Genomic DNA, 20,582 nt, shown 5'->3' on the forward strand with positions numbered 1-20,582 from the left:
TTGGTATCGATATCGAATTCAAAACTAGCCGACACCTTATTTGATACCGTGATATCCCCCTTTATTCCCATTGGTTTGGTGTAAAAGATTTCATCCGACATTGATAGCATGTTGATCACCTCCCCTTTTTTTTGTTTTTTTTTTTAAATTATGTAATTAAATTTTTAGGTTGGGGTGGTATGCCCATGACTTCAACGGTTCAACAATCAAAATTGACGGGGACTGAGGATCTATAGTCTATTTTGGACAAAAAAGATGGTGGAGGGGACTGGGGTACCTTGAATTAGATAGAGAATAAATCTTAAAAACAAATGGGGAAAATCAGCCTACTTGTCTTAGGTCAAAGGCGGCAGTAAACCTTGTTTGAAGAAAGAAAGGCAACTGCCTTGGATACCTAAACATCGCTTTGTCTCCTTGTGACAACACCACCTTATATTCTTACCAAGAAAAGACAACACAACCTTATATTAAATACGAGTTTTCGTTGACAACTTAACGTTAACAGTTGTGTAATCCCTGCACTACTGTGTTAGTCAATGAAAGTGCGCATGGTGGTGGTAGTAATTCATGAATATCGATCTATATCGTGCATATTTCGGCTTTCAATATGTATTTCTTTTTTTTTTTTTTTTTTTTTTTTTTTTTCCGAAGCTGCTTTTGGTGTTTCTCAAAACTGTGCTAGAACCATTTCTATTTCCTGATTCGTTTACAACAAATACAAAATGAACAATCTATTCCATTTCTGCCCCTAAAAATAGAAAAAACACCAAAAACGATTTTTTAAAAGGTTACCATACAGACCTTTTTAGTTACTTTTCTTTTCTTCTTTTTATCTTTTTTCCTCTAAGCAGTTGTGGGCTTCCTCTCTGCTGCAACTTCCAAGTTTTACTAATCCCTAACTTCTACATTGCAGAAGTCTGGAAAGAGCCGATTCTCTTCCGTTGATTTTGGAAACAAGCTACAAACCTGATTTAACACTACAATGAATCCAACCTTGATTTACCCATTCCTCATAATCCAATTAGAACAATCTGATCCATTTTAGTTAAACAAACCTTGATTACTGTGAAAAATATAACCTGTGCGGTCACAACGTCCGTTGTGAAATTCCCATCATATTTATCCAAACTGTTCTATCATTAGTATATTCTCGATATCTGAACTGAGGCTTACACAACTCAAGTTTCTTGATTCAGTTACATTTTCACATAGTATATCCTAAATTTATATCCGGCGTTAATCGTTAGGGATTTCAGCCATCAATTAAATCACCAGAATTCAAGACTGTGGAAAGGGTTTGTTCAGAAGGGTACTAGAGAAAGCATGACTTGAACTCCAATTTTTTACTATCACGTGTTTCCAACAAAGCTCTTGATCAGCTTAGTAAGAGTTCTGCGTTGAAGGTTGGGGGGGAGGGGGGAATAGAAGGAAAAAATAAAGGTGTAAGGAATATTTTCCTATGCTTACAATTGTAAAAGCTAGTCTGCTCCCATTGAGAAGTACAAGCATCTCAAGGGATTCTCTCTTTTAAATCTGAAGACTGTCAATTGAAAGTTCCTGTTCCTGTGCTGTCAGCATCTTCAGTTTCTGCAAGTCCAAAGAATTCTCTTGTTAGGCCCAGACTTTTACTCTTATTACTCTTTAAGAGGTCTTCGGTGGTTAAGCTGATGAAATAACAAAAAATCATGGCATCGACAAGATCAATTTGAATGAGGTGGTGAAATACAATTGAGGCCAGATCAGAGATCAGGCTACAAACCCTGTACATTACTCATTCAAACATCTGGATTCAGATCTGCAATACAGCTTTTTATATGATACAGTTGGAACACACTTGTACCTAATATGACCTAAATGCAATATGTATTCAGATCTATTTCGATTTTTTGAGCAAATATGGGTCCATATGGATTAGTCAAACTAATGGAAATAAGATATGGACTTAGATTCAGATGGATCTGAATGGGTCTCATCCATTTTAAGCCTTGGGTGCAGGAACGGAGTTAGCATGGAATGAAAGTCAGATGTAAGCAACCTTTTGCCAAATGTATCAATGCACAAATTTATTATATAAACAATACAAGGAAGGCAAGAGAGTGTGCCTCTTATCACATAAGGCAAATGTCAAAGTGCAAAAAGAAGAACGAAGGAAGGTCCAACGGCCAATTGTTTGGCAGGGAAAACAATTTTAAAAAGAAAGAAGCCTGCTCTAGAATCAATCAAAAGAAGTATTTAGAGTTTCATTACCCTGATAAACTCTGGAGGATCATCAAGACTAGAAGAACCCAGGACAATTTCCCTCCCCAGCTTTCCTGTCAGCTTGTGGCAAACACGCAGCTGATAACATAAGGAATTTAGTAAGAACCAATTATACACAGAAAGAAAACAGAAAGACAATAAATAATTGGTTAAACAAGGCATGAAAATCCTTGAGATTTTCTTACCTCCGATCGAGTGGCTCCACCAATGATAAATACAAAGATGCGCTGGCCCATCTTCTTGAAATCACTAGATGCATGCCTCAGTACTGAGTCGCTATATGAGACAACACAGCAATTTTCTTCATCAAAATGCAGGAATCATGGAACTTCATGGTAATAAATGAAAGGAAAACCAAGCTATGCATTTGGCAGCCATTATGTCTAGCTTATCACAAGCTTCATCACTCGACACATGCATGGATGGACCCGTCATTTGGCCAAACACATCCAAATAGAACTGTGAATTTTACCTGTCTTACCCATTAAACCGACCCTCATTTGGAGGGTAAGGGTAGAGATCTTACCCATTTAACTAAATGAGTAAGGTATGGATAAAGGCTTTATCCCTGGCCATTGACCCATTTACCCATCTAAATAATAATAAAATACAATGATAAATTAAATTCATATTAAATACATACTCTGTATGAATAATAACTATCAATTATATGCATAATACATATGATCAATGGTATACTTTGGTCATTCTATTGGTTTTTAATAGGTTATGAAGTGGATAGTATAGTATCTTCACTATCTTGCACATATTGGTAAATACCTTAACGCTGTTTAGTAGGAAAATAGGCAGTAATTTACTAACCATAGGTATACAGTATACTTCACCTGTTTACCGCCGGGTATAGGAACTTCTTACCCATCCCCTGTAGGGTAAAAATACTATTAAAGGCTCTACTTTGAATAGAAGGTAAGGGTAAGGCCATTTACCTGACCCTACCATTTACAGCCCTACATCAAGAAATACTCTCATGCAGTCATGCTATGATCAAAATAGCATAATAATCATCCATACCTAATTAATCATATGAGAATAATGGGCAGAGTACAGAAGCTGGAAGCCGATCTCAAACAATAAATACCCAATACAATCATAGCCTACTGGAACAACGTGAAAGGGATGAATTAATACCTTGAATATCCATCATCAGAACTACGTGGCCGAGCCCATGTCGCAGTCCGCCTTGATCTCATTGAATGAGCACCTGAAACTTGGGTTGTCCGTCCTGATGATCCACCCTGTGTGCTTCCATGTACTGTTGGACTTGGGTCATTCATACATGAATACTCATTCTTTGGTAGGTCACCTTTAATAAGTTTTTCAATCAGCTCCTGGAACATGGGAATAATGACACCGTCAGGGGGAGGGGATACAAATTACAGAGTGCCCGATACTTTGGTGGTAAATTGAAGGGTACAAATCTTATTGCCATCTAATAATATAAGGGTTCTATAACTGAACAAAAATTTACAGCTAATTAAACCTATTTTACTAGATTTTATCAGGGACATGAGCTCAAACATTATGCGATGCATTATGAAGGAAAAAAGCCCTTTCCAACAAACATGTACAATCTGCATGTAAAATGTTTCAACAAATCGTCTTAGAGCCTTTCTCTTTCACCTGATCAAGGCTACAGTGACTATCATAGTTGTCATGGTACCAAGGTGATAGCCAACCACCATGGCACCTAGGAGCCAAGCCAAGTGCCACATTTCATTGTAGGTTACTTTTACTTATGTTTGATTGTAGCTCGTGTGCTTGTATTTGACATGCTTGTGGATTTCTTAACTGTTGGTTTTCTTTCCCTACTGTGGTAAGTTTCTGTTCTCCTGTTAGGCTTTATATCTTAAGTGTTGATATTACTGTTTATGTCGTAAGGGTTTGCTCTTTTAATTGGTCATATTTTCTTATTTCTTATTGTACATCTATATATTTATATATTTTCGGTGCATCCAGTAGGCAGTCGACACAGTAGATCCTATACCATGTTTGGGCCAGGTTCTCCTTGATTTGGGCTGGTCCAACCAAAAGATTGCTACTGCATCACCAAGTGATGGGGATCGGCCAGCAAGGGATTTAGTTCTCCTGGATTTGCTTTTGGGCTGTTTTCACTTGTTAAAACTTGGGGTCTGAGTGTATTCCTCTAAGGGATAATATTATAGTAGTGTTTTTTTAGGGTATTTTTGTAATTTCAGATAGGGTAATATTGAAATTAGCTATATTAGGTACGGTGTTCGTAATTTGCTTCAGGGTATTTTCGTAATTGTGCTTCGGTTTCTTAAAGCTTAAAGTTCATATTTAGTGAGAGGTTCTCATATGAGCAAGAAGGATGGATCCCTTTGTATCTTCCCACCCTTCTCTTCATTATTCTAAGAAGTAACTGTTCACAGGTTCTGTTTGCAACCCCTTAACACTAACTGATTTCTTTCTGCTTCCCTAATTTCTTCCCCTTCTTAAAGCTCTAATCAGTCCTAATACTCTTCCCTTCACTTCTTCCTCATATTTCAGTCCTAGAAATCTAGACCTCTGAGCTGTCCAATGTCACTAAGTTTCACAGCTAAGGATGAAACTAATTCCTTTTCTAGCCTCTTGCAATAAAAATTTTCAGGCTGAAACCCGAGGCATCAGATACATCCATAAAGATGATCTTACTCAATGGACATTTATTTGGTCCAATACCATAGATCAGACATTCTTCACATAGCTTATATAATATTCAGACAAATGCTTCTTGATGAAGATCAGATCAGATACAACATAGTGACGAGAAAGAATATGCCAAATGAATGAACTTCAAACCAGAATGTTGCATTGAAATACAAAGCTACATCCTTCTACAGCCCCATAAGTTACTTTCTTTTAGGGTGGGCGGGGTGTTATGGCAGCCTTAAAGTTCTTTGCTGCTTCCTACTAAGTTCCAACCCTACAACTATCACAGGCAAGAATTATTACCACCCAATCATGTCGCTTGCTGGAACAGCAGACAAGTTATAACAATGGCCAACAGACAGCTAAGTGGAGACTCCGATGTGGAAAGGAAAACAAGACTAAAGAAACTTCAACATATTATATAACTATTGCTAGTACAATCAAGGTGTCAATGGCAACTTCAGAGTAAAAAGAAAACCATCGATTTTAAATGTTGAAATGTCAACTGCAAAACATATGATGGATCATCAAACCGAACTCAAATATACCTCTATCATGGGGTAAAATCGTGATAGTGCCCATTGTTGTTCCTCCTCACCTGTTCGTTCTTTTCTAGCTGCATGGCTCTTCTGGAAATTAAACAAGAAAATGCAAACATTGTCAGACACTCAGTCTAGACTTTTATGCAGGTAAGAAGCTGCACCAGTTGTATTGCTACTATCCTTACCTTATGAATATCAAACTTTAGAGAGAAATGCCCTGTTGAGTTTTCTTTTGAATCAGACAATCCCTCAAGCAATTTCATGTTGTTTACAGCATTCTTGTCATCAGATGATAATCTTGCTAACTGCAGGCAAAACACCATAGGGACCCTAATGGTGAATCATGCTAACTGATACAGAAGGTAAAAATAACACTATGAAGATATTTATTTTGCCGATATAGTTTCTTTATTTGATGGTATAGAAGTGAAAACGTCACCATATTATGATTAATTGAAAGGAGAGAACCTAGGACAGATAGAAAATCCAATATGGAGGTACAAGTGAGATGGAGAGATGTAAAATCATACCAATCAAAGTAGTCATCCAAAGAGGTTAGCCAGCCATAGAACATTTGTGGTCAAATTTCCCAATGTATTCTTTCAACTCTAGCTTTACCTTTTGGGAGTAATCAATGATTAATTTGCCTATTATATACACCATTACTACCATCAAGATATGCTCCTATAAGGTCCTCAAAGGAAAGTAAGGGTGTGGGAACCCTCTGTAGTCCTCTACTAATAAATCTCATTTTGTTGGTGGTAGAATGGGCTGGTAATACTTCATTAGGTCTGGGATGCTCAGAATTATCATATTTGGGTAAAGGATGTGACTCAAACTTTTGTTCCATAAAAGTCATGCGATTTGACGTCAGAACATATCAGTGATTTTGTTGAGTGAAGTTTGAAGATAGGTTGTGTCAGAGGTCCTTGAACTGGGTTGAGCCATATCAGAGATACCGATTAATGCAAGTGCATCAGAAATTAGTAACTAGTAGATAATAGAAACAAACGCAAAGTGCTGCTGTAACAGAACACATCCATAGCATAAAACTGCCTACAGTTTTTTCAGTTCGATGGAAATAGTTATTTATTAAACCAGAGCACTAGAACCTGATCTGAAATTGAGAAGAAATTATCAATAGTTAATGAATAGAATAACAATTCAAGAGAAAAAAACAAAAACTGGAAAACTTGTGTGCGCAAGGATGGAGAAATCAGAAAACTGCCTTTGAAAATTTGGAAGAAAAAGGATATGAACTAGGCTTCCCACCAAGGGCTTCTAATGCAGCCTCACTGGAAGATACGGATCGGGAGAGTCAAACATACGAACACAAGAAGAAAGACATTGCAACAGGTTTAACGTGACTCTTCAAGGACACGGGAAGATTGCAACTCTTCAAGGATCCAACGTAACTTTCCAGGGTTACAGGGGAGAACACTTCAAGGTTCAAAATACTCAATAGAGTAAACTTTCATTAATCTATTCTTCACTACCGAATGAGCATAGCTCTTACATATTTAAAGAGAAAATAAACCTAATTCTAATCTCTAAGACTGCTAAATCCAACAGCTGAGAGTAATTGCAAATTACATCAAAAGAAAATTAAATATCAAATTAAATCCTAATTAAAGCTAGAAATCTTAATAATTAAGAAATACTAAAATTTATAAAACTAAATTAAGAAAGGAAGCTATAAAAACTGTCCAGCCTTGAGTGCTCCAAACCATCGATTGTACGAAGCATGCTTTCTCCACAAAATTTTCTAACATTTATGGACTCTTCATAAAAATCGTGCTAGTCAGCCTCTCTCTCCTCATAACCACGGTCTAGTAGACCTTCATGAGATTCATGACCTGCTGCTTCCTTTTAGAAAATCGTCCCACATCCAACCTTCAAAAAATATAGGGGATTAAACTCCATAAAAGTAGGATTGAGAATAGATTACTCTTTGCAACGTTAAGGTTGAATTTTGTTCCCCAAATAATAGATTACTTTCCCTTAAAGAGAGGAAATTAATCTCGATAGCAATCTCTAGCTCTCCCTCAAGATTAGAAAGTATATCTTGTAGCAATCGGTTGAGGGGAAAGAATCCTTCTCACAACTTGGGCTAGAACTCAACCTCACATGGACAAAGGAAGTTGCTGATGTGGCAACGCTGAACGGGCCTGCATCAGCTTCACTGCATCTCACAGTAAAGGAGCTCTGAATCTCATAGAACTAACACTCAAAAGCTATGTTTGAATCTCATAGAGCTAAGAAATAACAGAATTAGGGAACTCTCCATGCCCAAGCTACTGGAAGTAAATTACAACTTAACTCTTGAAAATAGAAGTATCTAGAAACACTAAGAAAATAAAACAAACACCTAATTTCGTATAAACCTCAAATCCCTCGTATTTGGGCTTATAGAATAGACCTATTACAATAGAAACCCAAAAATACTAAGCCCATGGCCCATATAATTCATTGGGCACTCAAAATTAAGTTTAACATTAACCAAACCCAAAACAACAAGCTACTCTCCTTTTCTTGCTAGCATTCTACATTAGTTCTCTCAATTGAAATCAAAACAGGTTACCGCTGGTTACATCCCCCCATGTGAGGTTGAAGATGAACAGTCCCTTAAATTATAAATATGGGTCTTTCTTTAAGGGACCCTGCTTCAAGAAGTTCACATAACTGCTCTCTCAGAAGAGAGAATGGGTGACATGGCGGTCTTGCAGCTCTTTGATTGCTTACTATACCGGATTAGTTTTCGCTCGGTCACGGCTCAGAAAACGAAGGTCAATGATTAGCGGTCTTATATCTGTGAATGCAGGAGTTTGGGCAGGTCGTCCCATAGGTGGCACTGAACATGTCCCTTGGATGGGTCGCACCAAGGTCTGTCCACCTGTCCGGTTGGCTGCAAAGGTGCCTTGACTGCCTCCATCATTGCTGATGTCACTCGGTTTCTGTGCCATATTCAATTCATCTCCCAGTTAAGCACTTTCTTTTAACATACAAGCCAGGGTACCCTCAGCTGTGTAGTGAGCGGTACTCCATCAACTGAGTTGACAAGGCAGTCACAGGTAGCAAGATAGAGAGTAGGATTACAGACTAAACTCATCATAATTACACAAAAGCCCTATCTTCTAACTTTAGTTATCTTATATTTATACTTCATTTTAAATCATAGCTGTCAAGGCGGCAAGGAGACCCAAGGTGGTGGAGGGGTGCCTAAGCACTTAGGCAGTTAGGCGACTAGGCACCCGTCTAATCAACCAAGGCACCCAAGTGTTATTTTGTATTTTCAAACATTATTTAGTATGCTACAATATATACTTTATATCATAAAAAATTAACATTAAGCCACATCAATGTTGTATCCTGGGGTCTCTCTTCTGTCTCCCTTGTAGCTTCTAGCCCTCTTATTTGATTGGCTGGTTGTTTCTTTCCCCTTTGGGGGCTTGTAAATTCTTTCTCTCTCTTTGGTAATGAAATTTTTATTCACCCAAAAAAAGTCATCAAAAATCAATATTAAGCCACGTCAAAAATCAACATAGATCTAGAAGACAGTAGAACTGAAGAAGCAAACTATTGGAAGTTTAAAACAATCAAAGCATACATTTGGTTCGTACTATTCTTGGAATTGGTCATTGTCCTAGTATACCTAGTCTCACATTTGGTTTATATTGTTCTTAGAAAATATGATCTTATCTATAAATAATTAAATTGCTCTTGATTTAGAGAAATGTTTTTGTTCTTTAAGAAGTTTGACTGGTCATATGATTTTATTTTTACATGAGACTTTTTGTATTAAGTAGAGCACAAAACCAGCTTTCAAACAAATCCAAGATTGCTTAAATCTGATTTATATTGAAGGAGTTATGTTCCGGTCAAACCTTATTTGATGTGCGCGATGCTGTCAAAACCGCTCTGAATGAAAATATTTTTTTATATATCAAAACAAATGAATATTTTACCACACTTATGGTTTTTAGCAATGTTTTACCATATTAAGATTTAAGAAAAACTCAAGAATTAGAAAGTTGAAAATTTCACCTACCGCCAAAAATCCAGTTTTTGTTCTTGAGCTGGGGGGTTGATTTTTTATCCTTTTTGGAATTTTATTTTTTAACTATTTTAATGGGATCAAACAGGGGGGTATTTTCTTATTTATGAATAATATCTTAAGTAAATGAAATAACAAATATAAAAACATTTACTAAAATGATATTTGGAATAAAAAAAGGTCAATAACACGAAGGCGGCAGTCACCTAGGCCCCCAAAATTCTGCCTGGACGCCTAGGCAACGCCTTGACAACTATGTTTTAAATACCAAAAAACACCTTTTTCAAGTTCTTTTTACATTTTAGTCTCAGGGTATTTTATTTGTTTCAAAAGGATCTTGAATTGTGTTGTGAATTACAAAATTGCCACTACCAATATAAGTTGAGTTTCTCTCTCTCCCAGTAGGTCCATAGTGATTAGAAAGCAGGGTTTTGGAAACCGGGTTGCATCAGTGGGCTAACTTGCTGGGCCTGGGTTTAGTTTCTAGTTCTATGCACAGGCTGGCATACAAACAGAAGTATATATACTCATTTCTAACTCCTGAACAGCATGGACTTATCCATGCTGCAAGGTGATGAGCTCAGAAAAGAGTATGAATATGACAAACTTCGAAATTTAGCAATATGAAAAAGTTTCCTGCCCAGAAACATCGATGGAGCAAAGGAGACAAGGTCCAACCCCAAAAAAAAAAGGACATTAAGTCACCAATCTATGACCTAAAAAAAAAAGAAGAGAAAAACAGATGTTGCCATGACTATTTTTGATACTTCTGTAGAACGGTTCCACAGAAGGAGACCAGAATAAGGAAGCCATTGGTAAATAACAATAAAGCATCTTACCTGCATTAATTTTGAACCTTTGTCACCCTCAAACTTTTCAGGATTAAGTGCTGCATAAATCATCAATAAACGCAACTTATTTTCAGGGCTTGTATCCTGGACAGCAAAGGCAATTCATTTATCAAACATACCCAAATATTTGGATCAAATGGCGCATCAGTTAATCTTTTGAAAATAAGTCCTAATGAATCACCTGTTTTGTCCTCAGAAAATTGATTATTTCCTTTGTCCCTCCTTCTCCAAAGACTAGCTCCTGCTCCAATTGCCCAAGTTCTCGAAGCCCTTGTTCCCTGATAATTCTATTGATTTTTCCAGCAATCTGCATCAAGATGACGAGCTTAGCATAAGAGTGCAGTTACAATACCATCACATCCTTAAAAGTTAATCTATCTATTCAATTTAGTTCAATCAGGTTTTATAAGAGAAATTGTGAGTGGTTTTATTATTTTATGGATATAGGCTTCCATTTTCTGTGGGTGCAATAAATAGAACTATAAACCCCACTGAATAGGTCCAAGGGTCCACAAATTTTTGGAGTTTGGGGATCTTATCCATGTCTAAGAGTCCTGATCCAAGTTAGTTTGATTAAAATCCAAGATGAATTAAAGAGCCATTGTCTAGGTCTGAGTTTTTCTAGTCTTTTACATAAGCATACCCCAAATACTTTTATCAAATTTAGGAGAACAGTAATAAATGTACATTTTTGCGGTTGGAGCAAACATCAAAAGAAAGCCTAAGAAGGTGCTAGATATCCTCCTTACTCTTAATTATTCTTCTCTCTATTCTATATTATTTTCATTCCATTTTTCCCCTTTATTATTCTCTCGTCTTCTCTTCTTTCAATTGTTGTCTTATAGGCCAAACTGTTGAAAACCCTCCCGTTCCAGAACTGTCAATTTGAATGCAGTAACTTTGTGATTGATTGGGCAAGTTTGTTTGTTTATCTTATAATCCAGTAAAGTGTTTATCCAGTAACACTATATAGTTTAGTTAAGTTTCTTTAAGACTCATTTCTGCTCATCACCCCTTTGGTTCACTCAATTCGAGCATGCACATATAAAACAATTGGGTACGGTTTGCACCTGTTTTCTACTTTTTCTACTTATGTATCATCATTAGTTGTTTTCTCTATCGATTCTCATTTCCCTGAATCAATCATTGTCCAGTCCTGTAATCAGAAAAACTGAAACCCTATGCTAGAAATCACCCTGAATCAATCAGTGTCTGGTACTGCAATCAGAAAAACTGATACCCCATATGCCAGGAATCCTAGATTTGTTGATCTGCATTTCCACCTCTATATTGCCCGCTGTTTGAATGTCCAGATTCATCATATTCTCTCCTTCTTTCTCTGTCGTCCTTCAAATCTCTACTGTTTTTTTTTTTTTTTTTTTGGTTGAATAAGAATTTCATTACCAAAAGACGAGAAAAACAAGGGGCCCCGAGGGGAAGAAAGAAAAATAAAAAGCCTGGCCCTAGCTTAGCTGGGGGCCGGCTGTAGCAACAAAAGCAACATTTGAGAGACCCCAGGAATCAACAATGAGCCTGTTCCTTGAAGTGTCATTGCATCTAGAAGGAGGAGCTAGCGATAACTTTGCTTTACTTTCAAAGGAAATGGAATCCCAAATCTTCTGATAGGAGCGAGAGTTGGAGGTCCATTTCCTGACATTGCGCTCCATCCAAATGTGGTTGAGAGTTGCACAAAAAGCTAATTTGCCAACAGAGTCGCAAATAGAATGACCAGCGAAGGTCATGTCAATCCATATCCATTCCCTTGAGAAAGGGAGGATCCTTCTGTGGGCAGGCCAGCACTTGGACAAGATTCCTTTCCAGATGGCAGCAGTAGTAGGGCAATCAAAGAAGAGATGATCCAAGTCTTCAATACCATTCCAACAGAGACAGCAAGCTATAGAGACAGGGATCTGTCTAGCCCGAAGAAAAGATTGGGTAGGTAAGCAATTGTTGAAAATTCTCCAGCCTGTGAAGCAGTGACGAGGGATGTGATGCTTGAACCAAAGAAGCTTGCGCCACGAGACCAACTGGCCGTGCAGCCTAATAAGATTCCAGGCAGCCTTAGAAGAGAAAGAGCAAGAATTGTTTGTCTTCCAAGTGACACAGTCACCTCTAGGAGCAGGCCTTCTAGGAATAGTATGGAGCTCATTCCAGATAAGGTCAACGGCCGCAGAGGAAGAAGGAGGAGCCCAGCCAGCTTGGTCAATGATATCAGCCACTAAAGGAAGCCTGTTGAGACCTGAAGCATAAATGGTTCTCGGGGAGACCAAGTGTAAGAGAGTTCCCATGTGGTGCCAGTGATCCAACCACAAGTAAGAGGAAAGGCCATAACCAATGCTAGAACGAATGACTTGGAGGACCAGATGACGACTAGCAAGGATCTTACGCCAGACCCAGGAGGCATCGGATAAGACTGAGGCAGTCCAGATAGAGTCTTGGCGGAGCAGGCCTGAGTATAACCAGTCAACCCATATACTTTTCTGCTTGGAGGCTATCTTCCAAATGAGCTTGATGATACCCGCTGAATTCACTTCTTTTATTCTACGAATGCCGAGACCTCCTTTTTTAGGGAGACACACAACAGCCCAGCTGATAGGATGAAGGAATCTAGCTGATTCATTGCCCTTCCAAAGAAAAGAGGCCATGAGAGACTCCAGAGATTTAATAACTGATTGGGGGAGCCCAAAGATGCCAGACCAATAAATATAGGACGATTCCAGGACAGATTTGATGAGAAGCAATCTGCCAGCATAGGATGCCAGCTTGCCCTTCCAAAGCTGGAGCCTCTTCCTGATAAGATAAAGCATAGGGGTGCAATGGTGAGCTGAAAGTCTTGCCGGAATCAGAGGAAGGCCTAGGTATTTGACTGGAAGGCGACCTTCAAGTAAACCAGATTTCTCCAGGAAGGCAGATTTGTCTAACTCTGGCACCCTCCCGCAAAGAACAGCTAAGACTGGGCCGGATTGATGTACAAACCTGAGAGATCATGGAAGTGCTGAAGACAAAGCAAAATAGACTCAAGCGAGAAACATCAAGTCATCAGCAAAGGCCAAATGAGTAAGCTTGAGAGCTTTGCACTTGGCCATCGGAGAAATAAGCATCTGATCAGTGCAAATCTGGATATCTCTGGAGAGAACATCCAAGGCTAAAGTGAATAAATAAGGAGAGAGCGGACATCCTTGACGAATCCCCGCCGAAGCTCCAAAGTAGCCAGCCGGGCTGCCATTAAGCAGAACAGAGAACATAGGGGTTTTGATGCAAGAACTGATCCAATTGACAAAGACCAACGGAAACCCCATCTTGATCAAAACGTGAGCTATAAAATCCCACTTGAGAGAGTCAAAAGCCTTATGAATGTTGATCTTCATAAGGATAGAGGGGGCATGGTTTTTCGTGTCAAAGCCTCTCACAATGTCATGGCATAAAAGGATGTTGTCCGCAATATTTCTTCCAGGAATAAAAGCTGACTGGTTGTCACTGACTAGCAGGTCCACAACACCTTTTAAACGACGAGCAAGAATCTTGGCTATGAACTTGTAGATCAGGTTGCAAAGAGCTATAGGCCTGAAATCATTCATGACATTTGCCCCTTCCTTTTTCGGGATGAGACAAAGGAAGGTGTGATTAATGCTCTTGATCTGATTGGGGTTGAAGAAGAAACTTTTAATGGCAGCAATGAGATCAGATTTTATGATGTCCCAGCAGGCTAGAAAGAAACCCATGCTAAAGCCATCCGGGCCCGGGGCCCCATTCACCTTGAGGGAGTGGACTGCTGCTATAATTTCTTCTTCATTTGGAATGGCACTCAGAGAGGCCTGCTGCTCCGGGGCTACAAACTTGTTGAGCAGGTTATCGGGGATGGAGGGATGGTTCACCTGATGGTTGGTGAAAGGTCTTTAAAGTGTTGAACAGCCAAGTCTTTGATACCATCCACAGAAGTGACAAGGGAGCCGTTCGGGCTAGAGAGCTGAGAAATAGAGTTAGCATTGGCTCTTGCTTTCACAGATCGTTGAAAGTAGGCAGTGTTCGAGTCACCCAGATCCAACCACTTGATTCTAGACTTTTGCTTGAGGAAACTTTCTTCCCTAGCTAGCAGGGTAGTAAGCTCAACTGAAGTTTCTTTTTCTTCAGTAGCAAGGGGGCCATTGTGAAAATCAGATTGTAACCGAAGCTGAATAGAAAAGGTCTTATCTTGATCCTATAATCAAGTCCAGTTCTGTGGTTGATTAATTCTTTACTATCATTTAAATCAAGTCAGTTTTCTGTGGTCCCTTGGTTCTGGAAAAATTTGTTTAACAAGATTCTTTTAGAGCGAACCCAACACACATGTGGGTCTTGGATATCCTAAATTCCTAATCCTTGTTACATCAATTTGTTACCAGAGCAAAGCCCTTATATGTCTCTGTATTTTAACATCAGGTTTCACCAGCCTAAGAAGGACGACTCTTATACTCATAGATGGATGGAATGAGAATCTTAATACAAAATCCCTAATGGATGTACTTTCAAAGCCAGGTGAGATTATCAATGAATCTGATGGTGATGTTTTCGTCAAATTTTCTGTTTTTCCATTTTCTTTTTTAAATTTGGATGAATGAAAATATATTTAACGAAGCAAAAGAATAAAAGGAGAAAGAATAAGAAAAAAAAGGAGAGAGCTCTAAAACAAAACCACGGGCTACCCTACAGCCAAATCAAGCTAAAGGAAGGCCACCCAAAGAGGGACAAAAGGACAAATCAGCCCCAAACGATCAATCACCTGAATATAAAATTGACCTTCTTCCCATTAGGGTTGTAGGGAGGAATGGGAGGAACCACCCATCTCCCACTTTGATTCTTCGAAACAGAGGAAGGATCATAAGACGGGCCACTGTCTATTGCTGATTTGCTTCCGAAACAGCATCAATGGGATTAACTTCAAGCACTACATAGATCTCACCTCCTCGAGCTATAGAAACTTCATCGAAGTCTGGGGCATTGTGCTTCTCAGATTGCAAAAGCCTTAAGCTTGATTTGTTGGTGACCTGCACCTGGCTTCCAGGGTGGGTAGGAGTCCTATGTGTTCTCGGTTGAGCCTCTCTAATTGGAAGGAACTGACCTCCAGCCTGGCAGTGGGGTTCACTATGACCGTTCACATTTGTAAATTGAAGCACCTTTGAGACTGGTGTTCACATTGGAAGGAGTATGCGGATCTGAAAAAGGGTCTTTCCCTCTCTTACACAAACTGTTGGACTTGTGGATGTCTGATTGGGGGCGAATCCACTTGCAAAGGATCTGATCCATGCAGCACTTCAGCAGTTTCAACGGCAGGATGTTGACTGACATCCACCCATTTCTGTTGTTTTAATTCTGTATCAGTCACACCCTCTTCACACGCAAGAGCTGTAAACCTATTGGAGCTATATCCGGGCATGACAGCTACCTCTTGGATCAAATGAGAAGGTTGTTGATCCAAAAACATGCAAGCTTGGGCCTGCAAAGATCTGCATTCTTCCCATTGGTGCAGCTCATCCACCACTCCCACCCTCTCATTCAGCATCAAATCAGACGCAAGAGACACATCAGCAACTTTTTCAACACCTCCTGCACATTGAAACGTCCCTGATTTCCCCAGCATCTGAGTAACACCTTCATCCCGCACATGTTTCTCCAAACTATCGACTTCCAATCTCTTGAGACCAGTAGCCATCCAAGTCTGCTGCCTATGCCTCACACCGGGCGTAGGAGTAGATGGACCATTGCCACATGTTTCTCCAAACTATCGACTTCCAAACTAACATGTTTCTCCTTCTCATCGCCACTTGAGAAGCAGCAGGAGTAGATGGACCATTGCGAGAGCACTGGTTGTTCCCGTGCCCAACCACAAGACAGTGGGAGCAGCGAGACGGCCGACAATCATAGAGCACCGATTGTGTGAAACTTCGGCCATCTTCATCGGCAATGGTTATGGTGGATGGAAGATCACTAGCCGCTGAAATTTCAATACAAATCCGAGCAAATGACAGTCTTGCTTGAGATTTGGTCCATTTATCCGAGTACAGTGGAGTTCCCAGTGTACTTCCAATGATGCTTAAGGCTTTCTCTGTCCACTAGTGGAAGGGGAGTTTAGGTAAATTTACCAAGATGGGAATAGAAGAACAAGAAATCTGGGATAAGCAAGAATGAGGAGACCATGGCCTAAGAAAGATTTGTTTCATTAGAACGAACCATGGTCCCTCCTCCAAAGCACGAATTTTATCATCTTCCGTGGCGAATTTGAAGAAGAAGATACCACTCTCCAGTAAGAAGAATTCAACAGAGCATACAGCCTTCCATTGCCTAAGAAGGACATCTCGAGTAAGCATAAACGATGGTTTTCGGCCCAAGAAATAACCCAGGTGAGTGTTGTTCCATTGGTTGGTTCCCTCCTGTAAGATAGCCTTTGGGCATATTGCAACAAGCTTCCCTTCCTCCGATATAGGCGAGACATAGTGGAGTTTTAGCCCTCCTTCCACACCAGAGCTTCGAGAGAACAAGTAGGACTTTCCTCCACCACCAACAATACCAGACTGAGGAGAAGAAGGGGAAGAAGAAGCCAGCCCAGCCCTGTGCGGCAAACCCTCAGCAGATCCAGAAGCCCCCACCCCGGAAGCCACCTGCTGGCTTTGAAATGCATCACCCGCATCCCGCACCTCACTGTTAATTGCAAGCTCAGCTGTTTCAGAGTTAGGAGCATCAACACCCGCAAGGGGAGGGAAAGCAGCAACTTCAGAAAGGAACCCAACAAATATGGACTCTCCCTCCCTCACGCCCTCAACTTCCTCCGAAACATCAGGATCTCTAGGGTGTTCAACAACTCCACACAAAACTGTTCCCAGTTCCAACCGATTGGTACCCTTCTTGCTACCAGCACTCTTTTTTTTTTCTTTTTTCCCCCCATGGTGAAGCCTCAACCTTCGCCTCCTACTTGAGGATATTGAAATTGCTTACCACCATACAAATGGTGAACACCACCCCTCAATTTGATGGATCATTTCAGTAGCAGAAAATACATAATCGAATGTACTCGGACTTGCAATGGATCAAGCACACACAGATTGATTGGAAATAAAAGAAGATAGAAGGTCAAAGAATACGGATGAATAGGATTGAGTCTACCACTCTCTCCTTTGATCCTCTCACCCTCTCATAGCATAAGTATCCCACCCGTTTCTCCAAATTTTTATTGTACAAGGAGTCACATTTTTCTTCCTTTTAAATGCATCACCGTTGTAGGTATTTTGTGTTAGATGTCTATAATTTTTTATAAGTAGCCATAAAGCTTCAATTGACATAGAATGAAGATACAAGCAAAACCCTCCAAGGGACTAGGATCCGAAGCCAAACTACCATTTTGAGTGTTTTTTTTTTACAACCAAAGGGTTCCACTATGTTTAGAGGGTCTAAAATAGAGTTTCCCAGAAGTCTGAAACCCAAATTGGCCACTTGGGCCTCGAACCAGCAATTGAAACTTGCAGCCAAAACTTACCAGGTTTTGACCGAAACTTTGAACCTTGTTTTAAATTACAGTGAGATACGGCTTTGAATCAAGTATAGTCTATAAGTTTTGGGTAAAGCCCACTGCTGTAACCACAGTTTTGAGTACTAAAAGGAATTTCTGATATTGCTGGCTGGGCAAATTGATGTGCATGAGAGTGAAGATTCTTCCCAGGTTCAGCTGGTCAACTGGTGACTTTATTCTCTACTACTGATGATGGACTCATCAGTAGTTGCTGAGATCGGCTACTCTGTTCAGGTCATCGCAGCTATCGAACTGACCTATTAAACCTACTCGGATGTTAATCTGACTTGGCAGCCCCTTCATGTATGATTTCCACATCGGGGCTAATCAGCAACCACCTCAGCTAGATATATAGCTTGACCAGCAAGCAACTAAACCAGGAGAGTAATCTAACCTGAGTAACTACCTTGGTTAAGCAAGCCTTAACCGAAAAGAGAACATTCTCGAATGGAGACATGTTCCCTCATCATCTCCTAGCTGACAGGTGTCCTACCTGAGGGCCACCACCTATCAAGCAAAGGAACTCCACAAAGGTCCATCATCGCAAAGACTCTATATCGATCTATCATCTTAACCCTATAAATAGAGACTCCTATCCCAGGTAAGGGGGTGCCCAACTCATTTCTATTCTGTCTAGAGAATTATCTGTTGCAAGAGATCTAGCTTACGCATTGGAGTGTTCCCGCCGGTTCAGACTGGCACTCTACTGCTTAGCTCTGTTCTCCTGTGCAGGTCAGTTCAGCTACAGGAGAGCACCAGATGGGATCGTGCCGCAACAATAATCATAATAGCAATAAACAGATTAAGGACATGGAAAAGGGAAATAGAAAAAGTAAGTGAAGAGGGGAGGTAGCATGCAGCTATTTCTTGGACAGCATATGGAATTATTAGCAGAGCAAACCATTTGCAAAAGAATACAAACCATTAACCATTCTGGAGGGCATGACATAGCACAACCAGACCATAAATTAATGTACAAAATAGGTATTAGACACACATACTCTTGACATAAGACTAATACATGGTATCCTCTTCCCATCTATCAATCTTGATTGGCCTAACTAATACGCTACATTGCGGAAATTTGGGAGCGAAAACTGCCTCCTCTATCCATAGGCCCAAAGAGCTTCCTTCTCACCATAAAATATTAAATAAATTCCAATTTTGTTACCCTATTTTTTCCTTTAACGTATAAAGTGAGTTGCATCAGGATTCAGGACATATCCTGCAACCTAACTTTATCCTTAAATAGACCTAGTGCCCAACCAGGCAATTCAGAGGCAAGCAAGACTGCATCTGAAGCCTGCCACTTCTCTCCCTCTATCTCTGCCCCCTCCCTCCTTTTGAATATGCACCACTTCAACTATACCTAGATTGACCAATTGAACAACCAAGAATATCAAATTACTTAACATTGATACAACCTTTTTTTCCCCTCCCTCTTTTTTGATAGATAACAAGTGCACCAACCTTTTCTTTTAAGGATTACACAATTAATATTGGCATATGTAATATGTTCACAAATATGCCTCATACCTCAAACTATCACCCTATAATTAACTAATTAAAGAACCAAATATAAGCGCTTGAGTATAGCACTCCAGTCTTTATCTCCACATTCCTGACTAATTCCTCAAATTCAGTCACTAAACCATGAACCTCAGGCATCATCAAGAATGACCAGCCGAATCGACTGATTGACATCCTTAAAGATTAGTGGAATATTAAAACTCAAATACTTATGGAAATAGAAGACTCTCAAAAGGTTTGACAGTATGGACCGTATGGTATGGATTAAAGTTTGTAAACAACTAGAGCCTATAGCATATGGTATGGTTCCGAGTGTAAAATGAAATCAGAGAATATGAATATAGACAGTAAAAGCTTTATATTCAATTGTTATTTATGGATAGGCCATAGAGAAATTTATTACAGAAAGGGAATGCATAAGTAGAGTAATCAAGTCCTCCGTACGGCCCATATAAAAAAATGATAAGGCAGAATACTTCTCTCAATGGCATCCTTGGAATAAAACAAGAGACTGAGCACTTATCAAAACTCAAATGAACTCTTGGAAACTCCAACACCAGAATCCATCCAAAAGAAATTGAAGCTCATAAATAGAACAAACCCAGCAGGAAGAAACAATCAAAAGCAACCAGCAACAGAAAAAAACACCAAAGAAAACCTCCATAAAACCATCAAAAAAATGTAGAGAGCTGATATACTGAATGCAAAATGTAGAGAATCTGAAAAGAAACATGGTAGTGAAATTAACAAAAAACCATACCTCTACATGGAGAGAGAGCTTGTCAATTTGTTCACTATATTGCGGCAAAGCCTGAACCATTTTTTGCAAATCTCGTGTTGATAGTTCACTACCATCCCTATCCCACCAAGGAAAAAAAAAAAAGGTGAGAAGTGTACTGCAATGGGATAGTAATTGGATGATTCAGTATAGGAAAGGACACAACATGACATCTGGCATGCTTTGCTAAATAAAAGAGGGACGGGGAGAATTGTCCAATGTTTAAATCTTATGGACATAAATAAAAAATTAACCAGATAAATCTTTTTCAATATGAAAGCTCTCCTGTTTTTCTGGATCAACACTGATTTAGGATGATGAAGACAATGGGAGCCTGGAAATATTACTCCTGTTCCAC

General features: G+C 39.5%; 1 protein-coding gene across 2 annotated transcripts in view; it reads right to left on the reverse strand.

Moving 5' to 3' along the window:
- Positions 1-1,200: 1,200 nt before the first annotated feature.
- The window catches only part of LOC122646467 (SNARE-interacting protein KEULE-like), a 63,760-nt gene continuing 44,378 nt past the window's right edge, over positions 1,201-20,582 (reverse strand). For both annotated transcript variants that reach the window (XM_043840029.1, XM_043840028.1), the window contains exons 14-22: positions 20,207-20,303; positions 10,558-10,683; positions 10,365-10,460; positions 5,657-5,776; positions 5,478-5,558; positions 3,409-3,608; positions 2,445-2,535; positions 2,248-2,337; positions 1,201-1,587 (exon numbers count right to left, since the gene is read on the reverse strand). In XM_043840029.1, the coding sequence (XP_043695964.1) occupies positions 1,528-1,587; positions 2,248-2,337; positions 2,445-2,535; positions 3,409-3,608; positions 5,478-5,558; positions 5,657-5,776; positions 10,365-10,460; positions 10,558-10,683; positions 20,207-20,303 (961 nt within the window). In that variant the 3' untranslated portion in view covers positions 1,201-1,527. The remainder of the gene's footprint in view (positions 1,588-2,247; positions 2,338-2,444; positions 2,536-3,408; positions 3,609-5,477; positions 5,559-5,656; positions 5,777-10,364; positions 10,461-10,557; positions 10,684-20,206; positions 20,304-20,582) is intronic.

Source organism: Telopea speciosissima, chromosome 11, assembly GCF_018873765.1.
Source record: "Telopea speciosissima isolate NSW1024214 ecotype Mountain lineage chromosome 11, Tspe_v1, whole genome shotgun sequence".
Taxonomy (NCBI): Eukaryota; Viridiplantae; Streptophyta; class Magnoliopsida; order Proteales; family Proteaceae; genus Telopea; species Telopea speciosissima.